We start from the raw sequence: 24,509 nt of genomic DNA on the forward strand, positions 1-24,509 counted from the left end.
TAATACCTACTACCTGACATAAAAGTAGGCCTTCAATAAGTATTTGTTGAACAGAAAGAAACGCCACTATGTAGCAATGTACAAATACAACTGGATGTCTCTTTTTTAAATCCTCACCTGAGGATATGTTTTTTTATTGATTTTTGGGGAGAGAGAGAAACATCAATGTGAGAGAAACACTGATTGGCTGCCTCATGCAGGTGCTCCAACTGGAGATCAAACCTGCAATCCAGGTATGCGCCCTGACAGGGAATCAAACCCGCAACCTTTTGTGGTATGGGCTGATGCTCCAATCAACTGAGCAACCAGACCAGGGCTGGGTGTCTCTCTTAATCCCTCTGTACTTTGCTTCCCTGACATGAATTACTGGGTCTCATCAGTTCTACTGTACTGAGATAGCTTTTGTGGACCTGTCCTCTGAATTCCCATCGCCCAAATTGTGGCCATTTAACTCTCCTGTCTTTGTTTCCCATTTTCCCCATCCCAAGTCTTTTTCCTACTTCCAGTCCAACCTCCATAAGGCCACTAGAGTTATCTTTCTAAAGCTCAAATAAAACAACGCCGGCCTTCATTAAAAATGTCAATAGTACATGGCATGCAAGGCTTTTTTCATAATCTTTCGATGTATTTTTCCAACTTCATCTCTTACTACTTCTCATCAAACACTCCGGCCCTCTTTTCTTTGACTTGGAAAAGTCAAACTATCATATTTCAACTTGTTGATTACTCTTTCATGATTATGTAGCATTCTGCATGCTCATTTCTGGCTGGAAAATACTCACCTAACATTGTTCTTACTTGTCTTTTGAGATTCAAATATTTTCTCTTCTGTAAGCCTTTCTTGACTCCCATATTCAGTTTCTCCTGTGCTCCCACAAAACATTCTATTGACTTTTCTCATAGCATATCTCTCACCAGAGGGTATTTTTCCATTGATTTTTAGAGAAAGTGGAAGGGAGGGGAAAGAGACAGAGAGAGAGAAAAACATTGATGTGAGAGACACATTAATTGGTTGCCTCCCACATGAGCCCTGCCAGGGCCAGGGATTGAGCCTGAAACCGAGATATCTGCCCTTGACCAGAATTGAACCTGGGACCCTTTAGTCCACAGGCCAATGCTCTATCCACTGAGCCAAACTGACTAAGGCATAGCACTTACATCTTATTGCATTCATCTTTTTTTTGCCATCTTGACTAATGCTGTCCAAAAGAAATACAAGCTGCATGTAATTTTAACTTTTCTGGTAGACACATTAAAAAATAAAATGGCCCTGGCCAGTGTGGCTCCATGGATAGAATGTTGGGCCTCGAACCAAAGGGTCTTGGGTTCGATTCCCGTTCAAGGGCACATATCTGAGTTTCAGGTTCAATCCCTGGGCCAGGTTGGGGCATGTACAGGAGGCAACCAATAGATGTGTCTCTCTCACACATGGATGTTTCTCTCTCTCTCTCCCTTCCACTCTTTCTAAAAATCAATGGAAAAAATATCCTCTGGTGAGGATTAACAATAACAAAATAATTATAATAATTCTAAAAAAGTAAAACTGATGAAAAGAATTTTAATATTTTATTTAACTCAAATATATCTCAAATATTGTCACTTCAACACATAATATACAATTTATTATATATTTTACCTTATGTTTTTGTGTTTTCAAAAATCCTGTGTGTTTTTTATACTTACAGTACATTCTAATCTGCCAGGTTTCAAGTACTCAATTCTGTGGTTAGTGGCTTTCAGATTGGACAGCTAGTGTGAGCTTCAAAAGGAATCACATCTTGTTCATTTTTGTATTCTCAGGTGCCAAACTTGTAAGAAATGCCTAATAAATGAATGAATGAATGATGATAAAAATAGCTTGCATTGGTTACTTACCATATGAAAGGCACTGTGATAAGCAATATACTTAACTGTTTATTCCTTTCCTTATCATCAAGTGGTTGGTTGGCATTCAATAGCTACTGAACAGTCATTAAGTAATTAGGTAGTCTTTGGAAAGCAACTTAACTTCTAATGATCTCCATTTACTTATTTGTGAAAGGACAGAGGGGTTGGGCAAAATGACATTTTCCCCCAGGCAGAAGCTTTATTTATTTTATTTTTCTAGTTTTTGTTCTTATTTTATTTTAAATTAATTAATTTATTTTTAATTTAATCTTATATTGGTTATATTATTTTCAGGTGTACAATATAGTGATTCGACATTTTTATACCCTTACAATGTGATCACACCACTAATTCTAGTAGTCACCTGTCACTGTGGAGAGTTATCACAATATTGTTGACTATATTCTCCTTCTTTTCACCTATATCCCCACCCCTCCCTTCTGGTAACCATTCCTTTGGTCTCTGTTTCCATGAGCCTATTTTTGTTAAATTTAAAATGTTTTTCCATTATAGTTGACATTGAATATTACATTAGTTTTAGGTGTACAGCACAGTGGTTAGACATTTATATAATTTATGAAGTGATTTCCACCCCCCGTAAGTCTAGAACGCACCTGACACCATTATTGACTATATCCCCAATACTGTCCTTTACATCCCTGTGACTATTTTGTAACTGCCAACTTGTACTTTTTAATCCCTTCAGTTTTTCCACCCAGCTCCCAACCCCTTACCCTTCTGCCAACCATCACTGTGTTCTCTGTATCTGTTTGTTCTGTTCATTTATTTTGTTTTTTTAGTTTCCACCTATAAATGAAATCATTTGGTATTTGTCTTTTATTTAGCATTTCATTTAGCATAATACCCTCTAGGTCCATCCATTAATATACTGTCCTCGAATAGCTGACATATCAGATATTAAACTGATAAGAATAGATACTACACTTGATCTTAGCCTAAAGGCCAAGAAGTGATGCAATGTGATCCTTAAGCCCAGTTCTAAAATAGTGTGGATTATAAATAAATGGAGAAGAGGGTTAGAAGATTTAGGAGACAATGTTGCACAGTGGAAGGGCATATGCTTTGGAATTAGACAAACTAAGTTAGACTTCCCACAACCATTACTCAGTTACGTACCCATAAGCAATTTAAATTCCCCAATCTTCCACTTCCTCATCTGTAAAATGGAGACATTAATACCTATCTTGTTGTGAGGTTTGGGAATAATATCTACAAAGTGTTTGGCATATTAGTATATATTCAAAAATAGAAGATAGACATTATTATTGGTTCTGGGAAATCTTGCACTTTTATTATTATTTTTCCTTAAGATTTAACAACCTTAAAGGTAACCCTGTAAGAGGAGGTTTACCATGGGCCAGAAACTATGCTAGGTGCTTTAAAATATTAACTCATTCAGCTTCATTGCACCCTTATAAGGTAGGTGATATAATTGTCATTTCCATTTTACCTTTGGGAAACTTGAGTTACAGAGAATAAATAATTTGCCCAAGTTCACAAAGATAGTAAATAGTAGTGCTCAGATTCTACACCCAGGAGTTCATTTCTAGAATCAGGACTTTTAATCACTGTGCTCTATTCTTCTCAAGCCAAACTTTCCCTAATTCATTAAAAAAAACACACACAACACTACAATTTGCTATTCTAATAAATATCATCACAGCAATTAAACGGCTTTGTTTATGGAGAAACGCTCATTTGTGCCCTTTCTGAGCTCTGGAAAATAAGAGTAGGGACTGAGTCAAGTGTAAGTTTTACTTACTTAAAGAGACATACTTTAAAAAAAAGAAAAAGAGTCATACTTTTGTATATGCTGACAATTTTGTTACACATAGGTGTGGTTTGCTGCCTGAAGTTCTTCCAGTTCCAGGCCTTTGTTTGCAAATATTTCTGAAAGGAGGCCTTTCCCAAGTAGTTCAAAGGTGTGAGGTACTGATCTTAGAGACTTTAAGCACAGTTCTCAAAAACCACCACCCAAAGAACAGGAAATAGGCAAGTCAGAGTCTGTGGCTTACACCTTAGACATGCTGTGGTATTTGAATACAGATGACGAACTAGCAATTCCCATTTCTGGGCATCTGCAGCACTCTGTTCTGACTCATGTACAAAAGGTGTAAATTCCTAAAAATGGAGAAGAAAAATAAAGAAAAGGAGACAAGAAAAAGAAAAGAATAACTTCCAGGTCTCAGGGCTCTACTGAGTTACTATAACCCAATAATGAAGTAAAAACAATGCCACTCAACAAAGAAGGGCAAAATGATCATCTAACCAGATGTGGGAAGAAATTGGCCAGCAAGATGATTTATTCTTTTTACAATGATGCTTGGAAAATAGATAACAGATGATATGTAAAAAATGTTACAAATACTGTTCTTCTGCCTCCCAACACCTGTGAGCTAGGTAACACCAGCACACTTTTAAACATAAACAGGGTCTAGAGGAGACAGTTGAGAATGTAGGGGAGCAAAATTTTACCTCTACCTTCTTAGGGTTTTTCAGCTGGGCCTGAGAATTAAACTGATGTAAGACAGATTAAAAGGAGAAAAGTATACAAATGTATGTTTTACATGACATGAAAGCTCTCACAAGAATATAAAGCCCTAAAAATATGGCGAAACCTACAGGCTTTTACATTAGATTGAACAAAGAGAGGCAATGGTGGAAGTCACTAAACTATATGAGGAGGCTAAAGACAGATAAAAATTAAATTTAAAAAGAATGTATTTATTTATTTTATTTTTCCATCACCATTTATTTGCCCTCTTCCACTTCTCTCCACCTTCTCCCCCCAGAAATCACCATACTGTTGTCCATTTCCTCGAGTTTTCTCTCTCTCTTTTTCCTCAATCAAAGTAAGAATTACTTTAAAAAGGTCTATTTAATACAAGGTTCTCCCGGCTTTGATTCCCCATTAAAGGATGAGTTGAACAAAACCTTTAAAGTAGAAAGTTTTCTGAAAGAAAGGGCACATCAAGCCATATGCCAGGTGGAAAAAGCACCGGGTTTTGGGGTATGCAGTGGAAACTGCCAGCAGTAGAGCTAGGTGGAGAAGCAAAACATGTCTGACATCCTGGGGTTGACCGGGCTCTTTTATAGAATGAGTAAGTGGTTTTGAAAGAATTTAGATTGGTTATAGATAGAGGGGGCAGGAAAAGGTGAAGCAGAACGAGTTTTGGGATAGGTATACAGTCTGTAAGAAAGTATTTGCTCCTTCTGGATTGGTTGTGGGCAATACTTTGGGAAGTTCATTCATCGGCTATTCTATCTAGATAACGTCAGAAACAGCCACTTGGAATTCAATTCAAAAATTCAATATATATTCGGGAAAATAAGCAGTCTTTTGTTGTTTTCCCCTCGAGGTTTTTAACTGAATTAACCTTCCTTGTGTCTTCCTCCTATCCTCTGCCAGCTTGTCGTTTAATTTAGGACATCTCAGAATTTTTTCCTTGTCATATGTGTCTTCTCTCCTGGTATAAGGAGGACATTTTTATATCCTCTTTCCAGGAAGAAAAAGGGGGATTAGAATACCCTTCTTGAACCTGTTGTATTTTATGTGTCTTTAGCTCTAAATAATCCTTGTGCCAAAGTGGCATATTTTGAGGTGGCATATACTTTCTAGAAACAGAAAGTCAATGGCCAGGACACAAGGAATGATTTATAGCAGCTCCACCTAGATTAAGCTGTTTTGTTCCACCTAGATTAAGCTGTTGAATAACTGAAGGTCCGATTATTCATCTCCTGGTGAAAACCAGACTTATATTGCACAGATCTCTGAAACACTCAGGATGGATATGGGCATTAAGTTTCATCCTCCTTTTAGAGATGAGGAAATGAAGCCACAGGGACCTGTGTACTTGCTCAGACTGTACACAGTTTTAATAGAAATGCTGGAAATTTTGAACTTTTTTTGTTTTTATTTTTAACAAGCTTTAAAAGTATGTTTAAAGCAGACCAACTCTGGATGTCATAATTGAGTACAGGGCAAGATAGAGATCAGCAAATTAATTGCAGAGCATAACTGCCCTTACTAGAAATTTGGCTCTCTCTAGTTGTCTGAAACTCTCTAGACTATGAAAATTAGCACCTCTGATGCATTCTAGATAGCTGTAATGGGTTGTCTACTGCAACCTCAAAGAAAGTTGTGTCCCCTTTAGTTTTGTCAAAATGAACATTTTTAATGAAAAGTGGTTTCTTTTAAATAGTTCACACTCTACATTGTCATGAAATCAGTACAGAAGCATGGTGAAGATAAATAATTCTGTGAGTTCCCTGAGACATATGTGAGATTCTGTGCTATTCACTGTGGGGAATACAAAGAAGTATAAGGAGCAGTCAAAATGACTTGATCTTGTTTTAGAGGAGGCAAATGTGGCATAGTAGAAAGATTAAGGAGTTTGCCATCAAACAGATCTAGAGTTTAATCATACTTCTGCCACCTAACAGCTGTGTGATTTAGGGCAGGGTACTTCTCTCATTGAGCCTCAATTTTTTCTTCTATGAAATTCAGATAAATAGATAAATACTTGCATAGGGTTATTGTGAAGATACAGCTGTTAAAAAAAACTCAACTGAGTAAATTTAACGATCTAATTAGCTTTATTCAATGATTCAAGCAACATCCCATCTAGCAAACAGGAAGGAGATCCCAGGAGCTATATAAAATGAAAGCCTTTTATAAGGAGTAGGGGGCAGAAAAACGAAGTTTCTAGCAAAGAGTGCAACATTTCAGGCAAGACACTTTCCTTTGGGGTGTCTATTGGGCAGATTGCCTCACTAGTGTTGACCAGGAAATTACAGATTAACTGATTGAAAGTTAAATTCCCTCAAAAGGGTGAGATTAGTTAGATTATGTATTAGATATCAGTTTCGTGACTGTATTTTGGGCCTGTTGTCTCTTTTATAACACAGTGAAGAACCTCAGCAGATCTGTGTTTAATAAGACATTGAGGAAAAATATGTTAGAAAATGATACATGCTAAAAGAAAAGCATTGCCCTAGCTGGTCTGGCTCAGTGGATAGAGCATTGGCCTGAGGACTGAAGGGTCCCGGGTTCGATTCCTGTCAAAGGCACATGCCTGGGTTGTGGGTTTGATCCCCAGTAGGGGGCATGCAGGTGGCAGCCAATTAATGATTCTCTCTCATCATTGATGTTTCTATCTCTCTCTCCCTCTCCCTCTCCCTTCCTCTCTGAAATAAAAAAAATATATATTTAAAATAATAATAGAAGTGTTTCTTTAGAGCAGGAAGAGGTAGTATTTCTATTTTTAAAGATGTTATAAAATTCTGAGGAATTCATAAATAGCTATAACTACATTATGTAGCATATGTAGCATATTTGTTTTGGTGCTTATTCCTATGTATTTCTTCATTATTATATATCTCTCCTTAGACTGTAGACTATAATAGTACAGGTGTTTTATATTTGAATAAAATTACAATGAAGTTGACTCCAATATATGGCCATCTGCAGACTAACGGGTCCCGGGTTCGATTCCACTGGGTTGTGGGATCCCCAGTAGGTGGCGTGCACAAGGCAGCCAATCAATGATTCTCATCACTAATGTTTCTCTCTCTCCCTCTCTGAAATCAATAAAAATATAATAAAAAATATTTGCACAAAAATTTAAACATTTGCAATGAAAGTATTCTCCAAAAGTAGCACCTAATTACATATGGTATGCTGATAAACCTTAACAGTGTACTCTAAGAAGATGCCCCTACATTCCCTAGACTGGGTTATATCCACTTTATTTATATGTATTCCCACATCCGGCATTATATTGGAATTATCCGTTTATGTCTGTCTCCCTATTACACCCTTTGCTCTATGGAAAATACTTATCTAATTTTATGTGCCTAGTTCAGGAATAAGGGCTTTAAACAAAGCTATTTATCTGAACTGAACAACTTAATTATGAAATTACTAAATATGAATCCATCATCTTTAACTGTTTTGCTGGTGCCCTATAACAGGCTAGAATTTGGTTCAGAGTTCTTATGTCTTGTTTGAGGAGCATATTCTTGACCTATTTCTAAGAGTGTTTCACCTGACCCTGGCTATTTCAGAATTCTGCTATGGGACTGGGTTCCAGGTACTCACATCTTGCCTCACCTAGTGGCATGTTTCATCACTGAGGGTGAGGGTAGCAGGCAGCTGTGTTAGCTTTGTATTCTGTGCCATCTTCCAGAAATGACTATACTCGTGTTGGACTGTGAGATCCTCTAGGCCCGTGGTTGGCAAACTGCAGCTCGATAGCCACATGCAGCTCTTTGGCCCCTTGAGTGTGGCTCTTCCACAAAATACCACGGCCTGGGCGAGTCTATTTTGAAGAAGTGGCGTTAGAAGAAGTTTAAGTTTAAAAAATTAGGCTCTCAAAAGAAATTTCAATCGTTGTACTGTTATTTGGCTCTGTTGACTAATGAGTTTGCCGACCACTGCTCTAGGGCAAAAGCTGGAAACGAAGGTTTCTAGGGTTCAGACTTATGTGGCCACAAAGCAGGGAGCTCAGTAAACTTTTTGTAGTTTCCACTGAGTGCAGCACCCTGGGCGCTTTTGTGCTACTAACAGGGCCAGGCACTGAATCCTCCAAGAAAAAAATCACCTTCAATCATGTTGGGTCATCCTTAAAGTATCAATCTGTGTTATTCTCTGTGCCAGAAGCTTTCCTTCAATTAAAATTCTCACAATCCCCGTCCGTGCCCAGCCGCCCCCCCCACACACTTTTTCTTATTCCCCCAGTTTGTCATTTTTGAATGATAGGCGATTCCTAATGGGATTGTTTATACCATGGAGCCCCATGGAGCCTAAGGTTATGGTAATGTTACTACAGTTATTTTCATAATCCTTTTATTAATAAAAATTGACACATAAAGTGCGTTGAGTGCACTCACCTTAACTTGAAGGCTCGAAGAATTTTTACATATGTATACATCTTTGTAACTACCACTCAAATCAAGACACGGAGCTTTTTAAAACTCTTATTAAATGATTCCCTTGTGCCCCTTCCATCCCTCCAGAGGTAACCATTATTCTAAACTCTTACACCACTAATAAGCTTTGTATGAAATTATTCTGGAGAAATGGAATGATCTGGCTCACAATCCCGCGGAGCCTGGACGAGACGCACCCTTGGCTCTCTCCTGTTAAAGGGCATCCCGCGGAGGTTCCAGGGGGGTCCGCGGAGTGACGGCTCCGCTCTCACGGACCCGTGCCAGCCCCGCCAGAAGGCGGTCGGGCCTCACGTAGGCAGCGCCAGAGCACGCCACAATAGCCGCCCGCGGTCTCCCACGCCAGCCTCGCCGCAAGCTCCCCACCATTCGAGTGGGCGCCCTTCCCGCGCGACAGGGAACCAGCCGGGCGTGGCCCTGGGCGCGACCGGCGAGAACGTGAGTGGCCAGGGGAGGCGCTCTGGAGCCCGGGATGTGGGGCGCACGCCCATTGGCTGAACTTTCCCCCGTCCGGCCGCAGAGCCCACCTACCCGACCCTCTTTCGGCGCTTCCATTGGTCGTTTGCGTTCCAACCCGCGCCCGCTCCGCCCCCCTCCCTCCCGGATGAAAAAAAAGGGTTGGTGGTGGGAGGCCAAAGCGGGGAGGCGGGTGAGCGGTCCTACTGGTAAGGGGGCGCGAGGCAGCCAATCAGGACAAGACGTCGAAAAGTGGCGCCGCGCCAGCCAGTCACATCCCGCGGTCCGGGTCGGGGGGCCGGCTGACGCGAGCGCAGGTCGCAGCCAATGGGCGTGCCGCTACCCGTCCGCTCTTTAGCAGCCGCTCGGGGGTGGTGGAAGAGGCAGTGAGGAGAGCGCGACGGCAGCGGAGCCATCGGTGGACGACCCGAGGGAAAGCGAGGCCCAAGCCTGTGCATCTAGGTGAGAGGCGGGACGCCGGGTGGGAGAAGCCGGGTGCGGGCCCCTACTCGCCTGGCCCGGGCCGCAGCTGCGGGCGCCGGGATGGCAGGCCGGGCCCAGTCGGGGGTTACACCCGGCGCCCCGCCCACGTCCTCGCCCCCGCCTGGGAGTGCCGGCTTCGGACCGGATGGTCTCTGGTTGGGGCGCGCCGCTGCCCTCCGGAGGGCGGGGACCGCTAGCAGGGATGTAAGGGAGGAGCCTGGTTTGCTGCTGCGGAGCCTGGGGGCGCCTCCTGGGGTGGGGAGGCCGGGAAGAGGTGGTGAAGGTGGGGCAGGGTAGTTAACGGAGGAGCGGGCTGGTGTGCACCAGAAGCCTGTGATTGAAGGATTCCAGGTCTGGGGAGGAAGAAAGTGATGAGAAAAGGTTGATGCTCAGAAAAGGGTGCCGGAGGAGACGGTGCGGAGCTGTGCAGTGTTGTTGGCCTCTGGTAAGTAGGCATTGATGGGGGGTGGGGGGTGGGGGATCCGCCGGGAGTGAGGGGAGGGCAGCCTTGGGTTTTGAAGGTTAAGAGATGTGGACAATTAGGGACACGTGGATGTGGAGTAAGAGGCACCTACGGAAACCGGAAGGTGACTGAGAGGAGAAGGTTTTAGGTGAGATGTGGATAGAGGCTCCTTCGCTGGAGAGCTTTAGGTGGCCGGTTAGGGGAAACTATACGAGGAGCAAACAAGGTAGGTTTATGTGTGGTAGCTGAAGGGTGTGGACCTTTTGAGTGAGTAATAAATAATAACTCGGTTTTGGCAGAGACGGGAGAGCCAGATGTCTCAGGAAGGAGTCAGTCAGCCAAGTTCATGGGTTCATTCACTGCACTGCATCGAGGCCTAAACACTGAGATTTGACAACTCTCACTGCTGAGGCTGATCGATCTTCCGCCCCTCAGTTCATCTAATTTGCTTTGCTTCAGCAGCCCACACGCTCGCTCTCTCAGGATTAATGGCACAAGTGTTTGCTTTTGATTGGATGGCAGTGAAGAATCGCATAATTCTTTACATTAAAAAAATAAAAAAGTATGCGTTGGTTTAAACGCATTGTCAGAAGATACTCTTAGAAAATCTGCCCTGTAGGGGAGTTTCTCAACTATCTTGTTGGGCATGTGTAATATTAGCATAAAAATGATGCAGGAGTTCTTACAGAAACACAAGCGAGAGTTAACATATAAGTACAACCCTGCTATTCTACAGCATCAACTATTTTGATGTAGTAGAATTTGGTTATGTATCATGCGTGCTGGGAAAATTTTCAGCCTTGGGAAGTTTTATAGCTAAATGGGTTCAAAGTTCCTTTCATTTAGAGGAAAATCAGGCATGGTACATGTGTATCACTGTTTCAAGCTTTTGGATTTTTTATTTGTGGGGTGAGGGCAGAGGTGGGGGTCAGAGAAGAGGAAGTAGAAAAGAAAGAGTGTCCCACTACCTAATTTCCAGTGGAATTAAATGGGAGGAGATGATAGGCACTGAGGTATAATTTCTGCTTGAGGATATAACAAAAAGAATGTGAAGCGTTCAGCACTTTTGACAAACATAAAATAGTATAGGGTCAAGGACAGAAACCAAAGAGGGCATTCATTGTATGTATAGGGTGCTTCCTTATTAACTAGATCAACAAAGCATTATAGCTAATGAGCCATTCTTTGGGATGTAGAAATAATTTTGTGGGAGTAATTTCTTGGTAATGCTACTCATTGATCACATTTTACTCTAAGTATAACAGAATACCCAAGTGCTCACAGGTGCTGAGGTGACTCAGAGCAGAGAAGTAATCTGAGTTATTCAGGGAAGGTTTCTGGGAAGAGGTGAGTTTTGAACCATCCTTTGAATTAGGAGTTGGGATTTGGGTTATTGGAAGACATGAAGATTATAATGAGTGACAAATGAAAAATGGCTTTAAAGGAGAATTGAAGGTTTGAATCAAGATTTAAGGGTGTGGACTTCAACTAAGTTTGTTGTAGCTTAGTTGATAAATGATGATTCTGGTAAGAGAATAATTAGAATAGTTGATTATTGGAGATAGGTAGTAGAGGAAAGAGCATAAAAGTATTTTTTGATAGTTATAAGAGAATATGGTGAAAGTAAGTTGGGTTGTTGAGAGGTAGACTTGGTGTTCAACTATGTATAATAAACATTTTTGTCCTGTACTAGATTATGTTGATAATAGTACTATAATTTATTGGATGCTACTTTGTGCCAGCCATTGTTTTGAGCTTTCTGAGCATCATCTTCCTTTGATTATCCCTATTTTATAGATGAGGGAACTGAGATTCAGAAAGATTTAATTTGCCCAAGATCACACAGCTAATAAGGTCAGGATTGGCATAGCCAGTCAATAAACATTAATTGAGCATCTGTTTCTTGTCAGGCACTGTATTAAGTGCTGTAGATTCAAAGTTGATAGCAAATCCAAAGGTCAGGTCTGAGCCTTTTTTTTTTTAAATTTATTTTTTAAAAATAAATCTTTATTGTTCAGATTATTACAATTGTTTCTCCTTCTCCCCCCCCCCCCCATATCTCCCCTCCTCCCGGTTGCCACCCTTCCCTCTGCCCTTACCTCCCCCCCTCGCTATCCTTATCCATAGGTGTATGATACTGTCCAGTCTCTTCCCGTACCCCCCACACAGACACCCCCTTCCCCTGAGAATTATCAATCCACTCCCATTCTATGCTCCTGATTCTATTATATTCATCAGTCTATTCTGTTCTTCAGATTTTTAATTCACTTGACTTTTAGATTCATTTGTTGATAGATATGTATTTGTTGTTCATAATTTTTATTTTTTACTTTTTTTCTTCTTTTTCCTCCTTTTAAATGATACCTTTCAGCATTTCATGTAATACTGGTTTGGTGTTGATGAATTCCTTTAGCTTTTTCTTATCTGTGAAGCTCTTTATCTGCCCTTCAATTCTGAATGATAACTTTGCTGGGTAGAGTAGTCTTGGTTGTAGGTTCTTGCTATTCATCACTTTGAATATTTCTTGCCATTCCCGTCTGGCCTGCGTAGTTTCTGTTGAGAAATCAGCTGATAATCGTATGGGTGCTCCCTTGTAAGTAACTAACTGTTTTTCTCTTGCTGCTTGTAAGATTCTCTCTTTGTCTTTTGCCCTTGGCATTTTAATTATGATGTGTCTTGGTATGGTCCTCTTTGGATTCCTTTTGTTTGGGGTTCTGTGCGCTTCCTGTACTTGTAAGTCTATTTCTTTTACCAGGTGGGGTAAGTTTTCTGTCATTATTTCTTCAAATAGGTTTTCAGCGTCTTGCTCTCTCTCTTCTTCTGGCACCCCAAAAATTCAGATGCTGGTACGCTTAAAGTTGTCCCAGAGGCTTCTTACACTATCTTCTACTTTCTGAATTCTCTTCTCTTCTTGCTTTTCTGGAGGCGTGTCCTTTGCCTCTTTGTATTCCAAATCTTTGACTTGATTCTTGTGTTCCTCAAGTCTGCTGCTGGGTCTCTGTATATTTTTTATTTCAGTCAGTGTATGTTTCATTTCTAGTTGGACCTTTTTCATATCCTCGAGGGTCTCATTAAATTTATCGGCTTTTTCCATGAAATTCTTGAAAAACCTTATAACCGTGGTTTTGAACTCTATGTCCAGTCGTTTGTTCTCCTCCATTTCTTTTGTTTGGGATCTGTTTCCTTGCCTCCTCATTTTTGCTGCTTCCCTGAGTTGGTAGGGTAACTTTGTGTCCTATTGGTTCAATGGGTCAGCCTCCCAGTTACCTGAGGTGGACGCTCTTGGTGCACCCCTTTTTAGACTGTGTGTACAGCCTTGTTGTAGTTAAGTCTTGATTGTTGTTGGTGTCACTGGGAGGAATTGACCTCCAGGCCAATTGGCTGTGAGGACCCGCTGTATCTATAAAGGAAGAATTGCTGTGCTGGAGACACGTTTATGGGCCAGGACTTGTTCCAGTAGGGCTTTGGCGCTCACTGAGTCTGCCTCTTGAATGTGTCCCTTATGCGAGTGGTTGAAATCTGGTGTCGTCTCACACCGACCACTAGATGCCCTTGTTTCTGGGTCTCCAATGGGGTGCAGGTCAGCTACTGTCCGAGGCCACTCAGCAGGAGTTACAGCAAAAACTGCAGTTTTCTCCTCTTTGCAGTTTTCTCCTCTTTGGTTTTGGAGCAGTCTGACTGGAGCTGCAGTTTATTTGGCTAAGCTGCCACAGGGCAGGCCATTTATATGCAAAAGCTGCTGTTTGGAGCTGGGGCGGGTTTGTAGAACGTGCGGGGCGGGGTCTCAGGGCGTCACTAGGCTAGGGCGTGGCAAACAGCAATGGCTGCTAGTCTGCCTTTTCTGCCTTTCCACGTTTCCAAGTCCCTGCGTCCCACGCTCCAGCACAGTAAACACTGATTGCTGGGTGCACCTCTGCAAGAAAGTCACTCTCACTTTCCGACACGATGGCCGAGAGTCCAGCTTCTCCCCGTAGGTGTCTGGGTCCCCCGCGCGTCCCCAGAAACAGGATTTCAGAGTGATCGGGAGCTTATCTCCCTTCGGGTTGGAAAAAAAGCCGCGCGTCCCGCCACCAGCCCGATTCACGCACCTCCGTACCTCAGCTCTTCCGCGTTTGTTCTTTCTTTTTCCTTCTTAGTTGTAAATCTACCATTCAGCCAGCTTTCCCGTGGTTCTGGGTGGTAGACGCTTTGTCTTTTAGTTGTATTTTTGAAATTGTTGTGCGTGGCACAGTTTAGTTGTTTAACTTTGCCGCCATCTTGGTTCTCTTGGTATTATCTTTTTTTTTTTTTTTTTTTTTAGAGGTTGTCATGAGTTAACAGAAGAGAGTCAAGGAAGAAAGAGAAAAAGATTAGTTGGAAGGACTTTTGTAGACACTGGGCAATATACTGTTTAGGGACACTTAGAGTTTTAAGAAAGAGGAAGTGGTCAGCAGCAAACTATATGGCTGAGAGACTCAGAGGAATAAAGATTGAAAAGAAACTATTGAGTTAGGTAAGGGAAAAGTATTGTGAATTTAGTCTCAAGAAAGCCAAAATGAAGATATTAAAATACAGGCCAATAGTTAATCATGTTTAATGGCAAGTGCTCTATACAAATTTAAAATTTGGTATGATCACAGTTATGGTCAAATTCATAGAAAAGATGTTGGCATGTCTCTTTGTACTATTTTAATCTTTGGCTGGTAAGATTGTGGGTGGTTTAAAAATGCTTGTACTTTTAGTATTTTTTCAAATAAAAAAATGAGCATTATTATTTTTGTAATTAGTGGGGGCAAATTATTCAACTGAAATAGGGAATATGTGGGTGGGCTAATGCTAATCTGAATTATGTTTGGGGTCAGAGAAAAAGATGGCCTTTACTTCAGTGCCTACTGCATATGAGCCACTTTGTAGGCACATTCCCATCTTAGAATGTCTGGGTTGTTACCAGTGTAAACATCCTGAAACTACATGTTGAAAGATAGCATGTGCTTAATCTGAGGGATCAGGTGACTAAAGCACCCTGAATCATGAAGATAGGGTTTTGACTCTTCTGAACATTGTTTTCTTTGTGTTTAATAAATGGATTAAAGGTTAAAAAGAAAACAAACCACCAGTGCAGTTGAGTTATTTCAACTTTGTCTTTTGGCCTTTTATTCTTTCCTCTTCCCACACGTTGGTTCTGTAGTTCCTGTCTTCAGTGGGTTTGTAATGGGCTTAGAGTCCCAGTTCAGTAAGACAATATGAAAGTGCTGAATTTGCATAGAACTGAAACCCTTAAATTTTTTCATTGTTTTCTGTTCCCAATTTGAAGAAGAAAAGAGACTGATTTCAAGAAAGTAAGCTTTTCTCATAAAATTTCTCCAAAGGAAACTAGTAGGATTTGCTCTAGGATCCAGTATGGATTTATTCCAATCTCTAAAGGAGAAAGGGAGGAATTTTGCAAGTCAAGAATAGGTTGTAGTTTTTAAAAAAATATGTATTTTTATTGATTTCAGAGAGGAAGGGAGAGGGAGATAGAAACATCAATGATGAGAGAGAATCATTGATTGGCTGCCTCCTGCACACCCCCTACCTGGGAATTGAGCCTGCAACCCGAATGCCCTGACTCGGAATCCAGACATGACTTCCTGGTTTGTAGGTCTATGCTCAACCACTGAGCCACACCAGCTGGGCTAAGTTCTAGTTTTTAAATTTCATTTAGCCCATAGGGATTGTGGGAGAAAACAGTATTTCATCTAGGTACTGTTCTTCTTTTTCTTAAATTATCACGTTTAATTTTCATATAGTTCTCTAAGTTGACTATCCCATTTTTCAGATGAGAATGGGGTTCAGAGTAGTAATTTTCCAAAGGTTGAAAAGATAAGTGACAGAGCTGAGAGTCAAACATTGCTTTGTCAAAAAACTCAAGAACTCATGCATATGAGACAATGGCAAGAAGAACTTGTTTACTTGAATACCTACAATTGAAAGGAATGGCACATAGCCTTAGGTATTTAGTAACTATTTGTTACCTTTAGAAGGGATTCTTGTTCTGTGTGTTTGTGCTTTGTGACAATGGCTCTTAAATGATAGTAATTTTTGTGTCTTATAGAGTGCATTATATTACATTTAAAGGTGTGCTCACATTTTAGTATTTTTGAAATGAAGATGTATTTACAGTGCTATATTTTAAAATGTTTATGAAATGGATACTCTGTCTTAAAATTTAATGTGTCTCAGAATTGAGGTAGTGTGGTATATGCATATAGTCTTTATGTATAACTGTCTTAGCAATTTGTTGTGTGCAATTTCTTCCCAACCTCCTCTCTTTACTTAACCAATTACTTTTTTTTTTCAGTATGGCGTAATACAGAACTGAAGTATATATTAATAATAAAATAGTCATTCTCTTTAGCTAGTGAATATTATAGTATAGAAAAAAGATACTGTGATGTAGAAAATTTACATTGCACTGTGAATCAGCAGACCTGAGTTTTAATTTTGGTTTTGCTAGTAACTTGATGTATGATTTGAGGCAAGTCACTTCCCCTTTCTGAACTTTAGTTTCCTCATCTGTAAATTGGAGTGGGGTGGGGAACTTTCAGACCTGTCTATCTTGAACAAACTGTGTGCCCTCTTCCTTTTTTTAATCCTCACCCAAGGATATTTTCCCAATGATTTTTAGAGAAAGTGGATAAGAGAGGGAAGACTGAGAGAAATATCAATGTGAGAGAAACGCATCGGTTGGTTGCCTCCTGCATGAGTCCCGACCAGGGTCCGGACTGGGGAGGAGCCTGCAACCGAGGTACGAGGTACGTGCCCTTGACCAGAATCGAACCTGGGACCCTCAGTCTGCAGGCCGAGGCTCTATTCACTGAGCCAAACTGGCTAGGGCTGCTCTCTTTCTAATAAAAAATGTGGATGCTATAAATCCCTTTCTTAAAAACGGTATTTATTGCTTTTTACTATTTCTTCTTTCTCTTCATCTCCCTGTCTTCCCTCCTGTCCATTTTCCCCCATGGATCTTTGAGGGTATTGTTAGATTTTTAACTTATTAGAGAGGGTGAGTTATTTCTGATATCCTGCATTTACCAGGACAGGATATCTGAGAAAATAGGTGCCTGTTAAATAGTTAATGACTGAATAAATGTGTTTTATCTGAATTAATAAGAAAATCATTTAAATAGAATACCATCTGAAAGCTGTTGGAACTTTCACTGCAAGATAATTCTGCCTAAAGAATGAAATGTGAGACATAGAACCATGGTGGAACAAACTGTGGAATCTCAGAGGGAAGGCAGTGGGGGTAGGGGGGTGGGAAGAGATCAACCAAAGAACTTGTATGCAGCCAAAACCGGTTTGGCTCAGTGGATAGAGCGTCAGCCTGCGGACTGAAAGGTCCCAGGTTCGATTCCAGTCAAGGGCATGTACCTTGGTTGCGGGCACATCTGTGCAGGAGGCAGCTGATCGATGTTTCTCTCACATCGATGTTTCTGACTATCTCTCTCCCTTCCTCTCTGTAAAAAATCAATAAAATATGTTTAAAAAAAAAAAAGAACTTGTATGCGTATATGCATACCTTGTGGACACAGACAATAGGGTGGTGAAGGCCAGGGATAGGGGCTGGCTAGAAGGGGTCAATGGGGGAAAAAGAGGGACATCTACATTAATAAAAGAGAAAGATGCAAATTGACCGTACCTCTGTGATGACCACCAGCCAACCAGGAGTGAGTTTGCAAATTAACCCAACAAAATGGCAGGTTAATTTGCATACGCAGGCTAGCAGCAAAGACTGAAGACTGAAGGCTCCACTGCGGCCGGAGCCAAGCCTGAAGGCTGAAGGCTTGGCTCTGCTGTGGCCCGGGTCCTGGGTGCAGGAGGAAAACGTGCTGGCAGCCAGGGGAAGGAAGGCCTATTGCACAAATCTTCATGCAACGGGCCTCTAGTAAGTAATACTTTGAACAACAAAGATTAAAAAAAAAAAGAATGAAATATGTTTTGTAAAGTAAATTTATCTGCTCTCTATTGGTCAGGTGCACACTTGGGCCTGTCTGTAAGAAGCTCTCTCTTCTAGTAGAAGAGGCAAATTTTAAAAAACTTTGTATTATGGGCAATTGCCAACATAAAAATACAATAATATGCATATCAGTAACTTTAACAATTAACAACTTGTGGTCGATCTTGTTTCATCTGTACTTCCATTCACTTCCCCATTATTTTATTTTGAAGCAAATCCCTAGACATTTTTACTAATGATTACCAGATACTATGATAAGTGTGACAATAGATGTGCTAAAAAAGTGAAGTGGAATTTTTTTATATATATCACATGGAGACTGGACAAAAGAAATTAGATATAATAATCTGTAGGGCAGGAATAATGTAATTGGGGAGACTGAGTGTGCATATATAAAATAGAATGTAGTGAGATCATATGTCAAAATTGGTTATAGAGATTCTAAGTGGGAAATGACATTATTTCTGAATCAAAGTAGGATTTAGACAGGGAGAAAGAACATTAAGTGGGGGAGGTGAGGGTGATCACATGGAGAAAACAAGTAGAAAAATGTAATTTTAGCTTTATAGAATAAGTTGTGTATAAATCTGTATCTGTCTATATCTTTTAGACCCCTGTAATATGTTATTGACATACTGAAGATTTCACATTCATACTTAAAAGGAGCCAATTGCTTTATTACAAATTAGGACACACTACTTTGTGACTGTCCATGGTGAATTATTTGACACATTCCATTAAAAGCCTTCTGAATATATTAGTACCACATGTATTAATAGATCCATTTTGTCTAGAATGTTTGTGTGTGTGTGTGTGTGTGTGTGTGTGTGTGTGATCAACTTTGAAGTATATCATTTTGAGGTTTTAAATAGTGGCAGGTGTGTGTGTGTGAGTGTGCGCGCGCGCATTTAAATGTTAACCATTTGACAGTTTTAGAATTACTTTGAAATATCTAGTTCAGGCGTCCTCAAACTACGGCCCGCGGGCCACATGCGGGTGTTTTTGCCGTTTTGTTTTTTTACTTCAAAATAAGATATGTGCAGTGTGCATAGGAATTTGTTCATAGTTTTTTTTAAACCATAGTCTGGCCCTCCAACGGTCTGAGCGAGAGTGAACTGGCCCCCTGTTTAAAAAGTTTGAGGACCCCTGAATCTATTTTATGGAATTCTTGCTAGTCACGTGAGCAATCCTTCTTGAATTTAAGGAATTCTTATCATTATATCTTATTATTTTGGAGTATTGTCTTAAATATTTAGAAATATTAATTGGAAATAAAATCTTTTTTAAAAATATATTTTTATTGATTTCATAGAGGAAAGGAGAGGGAGCGAGAGAGATAGAAACATCAATGATGAGAGAGAATCATTGATTGTCTGCCTTCTGCATGCCCCCTACTGGGGATCAAGCCGGAAACCTGGGCATGTGCCCTTGACCTGAATCAAACCTGGGACCCTTCAATTTGCAGGTCGATGCTCTATCCACTGAGCCAAATTGACTAGGGCTGGAAATAAAATCTTAAAATATATTCATAATGCAGAGATTCGTAGTCAAAGGTCATGAACCTGTTTAAGTATCTCCTTAAAGCTTTGTGCTATCTCCTCAGAAAATATACATTTAGTTTTTCATATAATTTCAGGGGGTTAATAAGACTCTCAGAACCTACTCAAATATCCTTAGGGGGCCTATGGATTCTGGTTTAATAAGCCATTCTTTAATGTATAGGCAGAAAGCCTACTGTTTAAATTCAACTCAAATTTATTTCTGTGTACTGCTCACCTTTTACAAGCAGTCTTTTTTTATTATTGAGTGATAAAATTATAAAGCTCATTATGCAAATATTAATTTAAAAAATACACCACTTCTTAATTGGATTCTTGGGTGAAAGCAAGCTATAGCCTGTTTAATCAGTATGTAGGAATGGTTTTACCAAAGATTTTGGAATAAGTGTATGGTACTTTATATAATGGCTGCTATTTATTCTGAATTAACAGGAAGTAGAATATATGATATAAGAATGAATAAATGCATAAATACCATTTTTTTTTCAGAGACAAAGGAAAACATTTCTTTGACTTATCTTGCCCTTACATAGTTAAGATTTGTGGATGAAAGAATCTAGTAAAGTATTTTGAGGTTTACATTTGTGTTAAAATAACTCCTTGGTGTGATACAGAGTTTTAGAGACCTATTTTGTCTGACAAAGGATTGATTCTCAGTGGAGTCCAGAGATCTTAACATCCATCTAGTTTCAAGGATGGTCCTAAATAAGTTTCTTAGAAATATGTTGTTTTAAAAACTTGTGGATTGTACCTATAAAATGAAGTAAAAATAATGGTTATTAGCACATGCAGAATCCTCAGGAGATGGGAACAGGTGAATTAGCTGCTATTGGAACATTTGACTCTGCAGAGCAGTACATTGATTGAAGGTCAGTGAGTATTAGATGTATTGCTTTAAAGTGATAACCCTTGTGATGTATTAGAGTTAATAATTCACTGAGTATCTAATGTACTATTAGGCAACAACTTATTTTAATACCTAGTAATAGATATATAGACTTTGAGAGCTAGAAGAAGACTTAACCATTAGTGATTTGGCCTCCCCTTCAATGAATTTTACCAATGATCAGAGCAGTTAATTGACGTGCCCAAGGTCAGGTGGTTAGTGGCAGTCCCATTAGTGTAGTTATTCATTACCTTACTGATTTTTTGTAAGTCTGTTGCGCTTGTATATTTTGGCTGTCTTTTCCTTTTGGAACTCAGTTTATGAAGAAGGAAGTATCTTAACACTAGGGTTTTTAGCATTGTGACTTCGATTTTCAATTGATAAATTGATGAATTCCCTGAAGTTTTATACTATAATGCTTTTACTTTGTTAGGCATGTTCTTATCTCATCTTTAGCACAATAACCCACAGTTACAAGGCTTATTGGGGTAGGCTTCTTAGTAGCTTGAGTCATTTTCACAGCTGGAAACAGATACTAAGAATCCAAAAAGTCGCCCTGGCTGCTTTGGCTTAGTGGATAGAGCTTCAGCCTGCGGACTGAAGGGTCCCGGGTTCGATTTTGGTCAAGGGCACATGCCGGGGTTGTGGGCTTGATCCCTAGTAGGGGGTGTGCAGAAGGCAGCTGATCAATGATTCTCATCATTGATGTTATTAGCTCTTTCTCCCTCTTCCTCTGTGAAATCAATAATATATATATATGTATATATCTATATATATATATATGTATGTATCTATATATACATATATATACATACATACATATATATATATATATGTATATATATAAAAGAATCCAAAAAGTCATCAGTTTCCTCATGTTTTCTATACCTTTCTGGGCTGGTGATCCCTGCCTGACAGCATTTAGTTGAAAGCTGTTCTATGAACCTGCAAGATTTTAAAGGTAAGCCAGAAAATGATTTCTGAGAAGAGGGTTTGCTAAGAGATTTAGTCATTTTAAGACATTTCTTGGAAGTTTCTCATTCAGAACTAGAGACTGGAGGCTTATTGACATCCAAGTTCAGGGAAGTTATTACTTCCACGAAAGGCTCCGATTCCAAGTCCTTATGTCACATTTGGTTGGTGTAGATCTGGTGGCCAGGGAGAAGACCTGTCCCTACAATTAGTGACCCTATAGCCAGGGTAAGGACTCTTAGAACAGTGACTCTCAAGCTTTTTTAATCCTGACCCTTTAGCTGGGTCATTCTTTAGCTCAATAATTCCCACTTTCTAGTGGAATAATAACAACTAATCGTCAAAGTGCAAGCATTTTGGGGAAAGAGGGATTTTCTTTAGCAGTTAGGAATATGGATGGTTGCTCATTGAATCACAAAAAATATACTACTTCTCTTAAAGCCTAGACTAGTTAGAAAAACTTAGGCCTAAAATCCTAGTAATACAAATGTAGAATACATTCTGAAGTTTGACTAAAACAACTAAAGCCAAAATGACAATAATGAAGTTCAACTAATGGTAATTTTTAATTGAAAAGTAAGAATAATGATAATCGAAAACCATGATCTGCTAAAGACAACACAACTTCACTGGCAGTGAGTGTCCTTTTAGGAAATTAAAGAATTCAAGGCAGTGCCCTTGGTGGTCTCTCAGATCTTTCTCTTGCTTCAACCGTGTTTGGGTGGAACAGACCCAGGGATGTCCCTTCTTCCAGCCTCTGACCATCCTCCAACCTCTTTTCCAGTCACCACCTTCGGAACCACCTCAGCCATCCTCAGCCTTTGAGACCAGCCAACACCGTTTTTTGTTGTTGTTGTTTTTAACCTTAACTCCTTTTACTGAACAACCATGAGCTCCCAGATTCGTCAGAATTATTCCACCGAAGTGGAGGCTGAGGTCAACCGCCTGGCCAACCTGCATCTGCGGGCCTCCTACACTTACCTCTCTCTGGGCTTCTATTTCAACCGTGATGATGTGGCTTTCCAGGGTGTGGGCCACTTCTTCCGAGTGTTGGAGGAGAAGAAGCTCAAGGGTGCTGAGCTTCTTTATAAGATGCAAAACCAGCGAGGTGGCCGCATAGTTCTCCATGATGTGCAGAAGCCTTCCCACGATGAGTGGGACAAAACTCGGGACAAAACTCAGGACGCCATGGAAACTGCCCTGGCCTTGGAGAAGAACCTTAACCAATCCCTTTTGAAGCTGCATGCCCTGGGTTCTGCCCATAAAGACCCTCATCTCTGTTACTTCCTGGAGAAACACTTCCTGGATGAGGAGGTGAAACTCATCAAGAAGATAGGCGACCTGCTGACTAACCTCCGCAGACTGGTCGGCTCCCAGGCTGGGCTGGGTGATCCCCAGTCTGGGCTGGGAGCTTCCCAGCTGGGCGATTATCTCTTTGAAAGGCTCACCCTCAAGCATAACAAGGAGCCTTTGGAGCCCAGGGGCCTTTGAGAGGCCCCTCTGCATTCCCCTGGTGTCTGGCTTTTACCTGAGCCTCTCCCCGAAACCACTAGCCATTCTTTTAACCACCCTGAAGCCCTCTTCCATGCATTAGACCAAATGGAAACAATAAAAAGCTTTTGCATCAAAGAAAACAAAAAAAGAAAAATAATTCAATTTTTTGGCCTTGGCCAGGTAGCTCAGCTGGTTAGAGCATCATTCCAATATGTGAACGTTGAGTGTTGGATCCCTGATCAGGGCACATACAAGAAACAACCAGTGAATGCATACATAGATGAAACAATAAATCAATGTTTCTCTCTTTCTCTCCCTTCCTCTCTAAAATCAATCAATAAATAGCCCTAGCCGCTTTGGCTCAGTGGATGGAGCGTTGGCCTGCGGACCAAAGGGCCCCTGGTTCCATGCTGGTCAAGGGCATGTACCTTGGTTGCAGGCTCTTCCCCAGTCTGGGTTCTGGTCGGGTCTCCTGCAGGAGGCAACCAATTGATGTGTTTTTCTCACATTGATGTTTCTATCTTTCCCTCTCTCTTCCACTCTCCCTAAAAAATCAATGGAAAAATATCCTCGGGTGAGGATTAAAATCAATCAATAAAAAAATTAAAAATAAAAGAATTCAAGCTTTGAGTGTGCATATGTGGTGTAGGAGCTTTGCAGTATTGCAGCAAACAGTTATTGTATACAAATTAAAATCTTTGGTACATCAGCATGTTCATTTTTGTAACTCTTAATATCTGACTTAAGTCTATTCATAAGGAGCCTTAGGGATCAAAGGAAGGTCATATTTTTTTTTATACATATTTTTATTGATTTTTTACAGAGAGGAAGGGAAAGGGAGAGAGAGTTAGAAACATCGATGAGAGAGAAACATCAATCAGCTGCCTCCTGCACACCCCCTACTGGGGATGTGCCCGCAACCAAGGTACATGCCCTTGACCGGAATCAAACCTGGGACCCTTGAGTCCGCAGGCTGACGCTCTATCCACTGAGCCAAACCGGTTAGGGCGGAAGGTCATATTTTTTAAATAATTTGTAGTCCCTGGGTAGTCTGACCCATTTTTGGGTCATTACTTTAGAAGATAATCCAATGTATTTTGGAATACTATTTCTGAAATGCATTTCTCTTTTCTGAGTCTGAAAGTATTAGGATAAAAATTTTATTTCTTAGCATGAAAATTCTTTTATTACGGTAAGGAGAGATTATAGTACAATAGTTTGTCTAAAAAAGAATCATGTGACTTATGGAAATTACTTTTGAAAAATTAGTTTCCCCTAACACAGCATTGATTCCGTGTTTTTGCAAGCAAAGGGACAGTTTAGTACAAAGCTGTGTTAACAAGAGCACAGCCTTTCTTCTGT

The 24,509-nt window shown here is 40.4% G+C and overlaps 2 protein-coding genes and 1 pseudogene across 3 annotated transcripts in view; 2 read left to right on the forward strand and 1 right to left on the reverse strand.

The window, feature by feature from the left end:
* Positions 1 to 2,754: 2,754 nt before the first annotated feature.
* On the reverse strand, positions 2,755 to 2,862 carry LOC114234955 (U2 spliceosomal RNA; annotated as a pseudogene).
* Positions 2,863 to 9,242: 6,380 nt separating this feature from the next.
* On the forward strand, positions 9,243 to 23,814 carry LOC103294679 (ferritin light chain-like). 2 transcript variants are annotated; one of them, XM_054725204.1, is made up of 3 exons: positions 9,243 to 9,294; positions 9,671 to 9,774; positions 22,438 to 23,814. In XM_054725204.1, exon 3 carries the CDS (start codon positions 22,542 to 22,544, stop codon positions 23,142 to 23,144), a length of 603 nt encoding a protein of 200 aa, XP_054581179.1. In that variant the 5' UTR covers positions 9,243 to 9,294; positions 9,671 to 9,774; positions 22,438 to 22,541; the 3' UTR covers positions 23,145 to 23,814. The 2 variants fall into 2 exon arrangements, with proteins under 2 accessions (XP_054581179.1, XP_054581180.1); XM_054725205.1 differs by lacking the exons at positions 9,243 to 9,294; positions 9,671 to 9,774 and adding an exon at positions 10,176 to 10,240.
* The window catches only part of FAR1 (fatty acyl-CoA reductase 1), a 68,839-nt gene continuing 54,515 nt past the window's right edge, over positions 10,186 to 24,509 (forward strand). The window contains exon 1 of the mRNA XM_028159798.2: positions 10,186 to 10,240. The gene's annotated coding sequence lies outside the window, so the exon portion shown is untranslated. The remainder of the gene's footprint in view (positions 10,241 to 24,509) is intronic.

Source organism: Eptesicus fuscus, chromosome 13 (assembly GCF_027574615.1).
Source record: "Eptesicus fuscus isolate TK198812 chromosome 13, DD_ASM_mEF_20220401, whole genome shotgun sequence".
Taxonomy (NCBI): domain Eukaryota; kingdom Metazoa; phylum Chordata; class Mammalia; order Chiroptera; family Vespertilionidae; genus Eptesicus; species Eptesicus fuscus.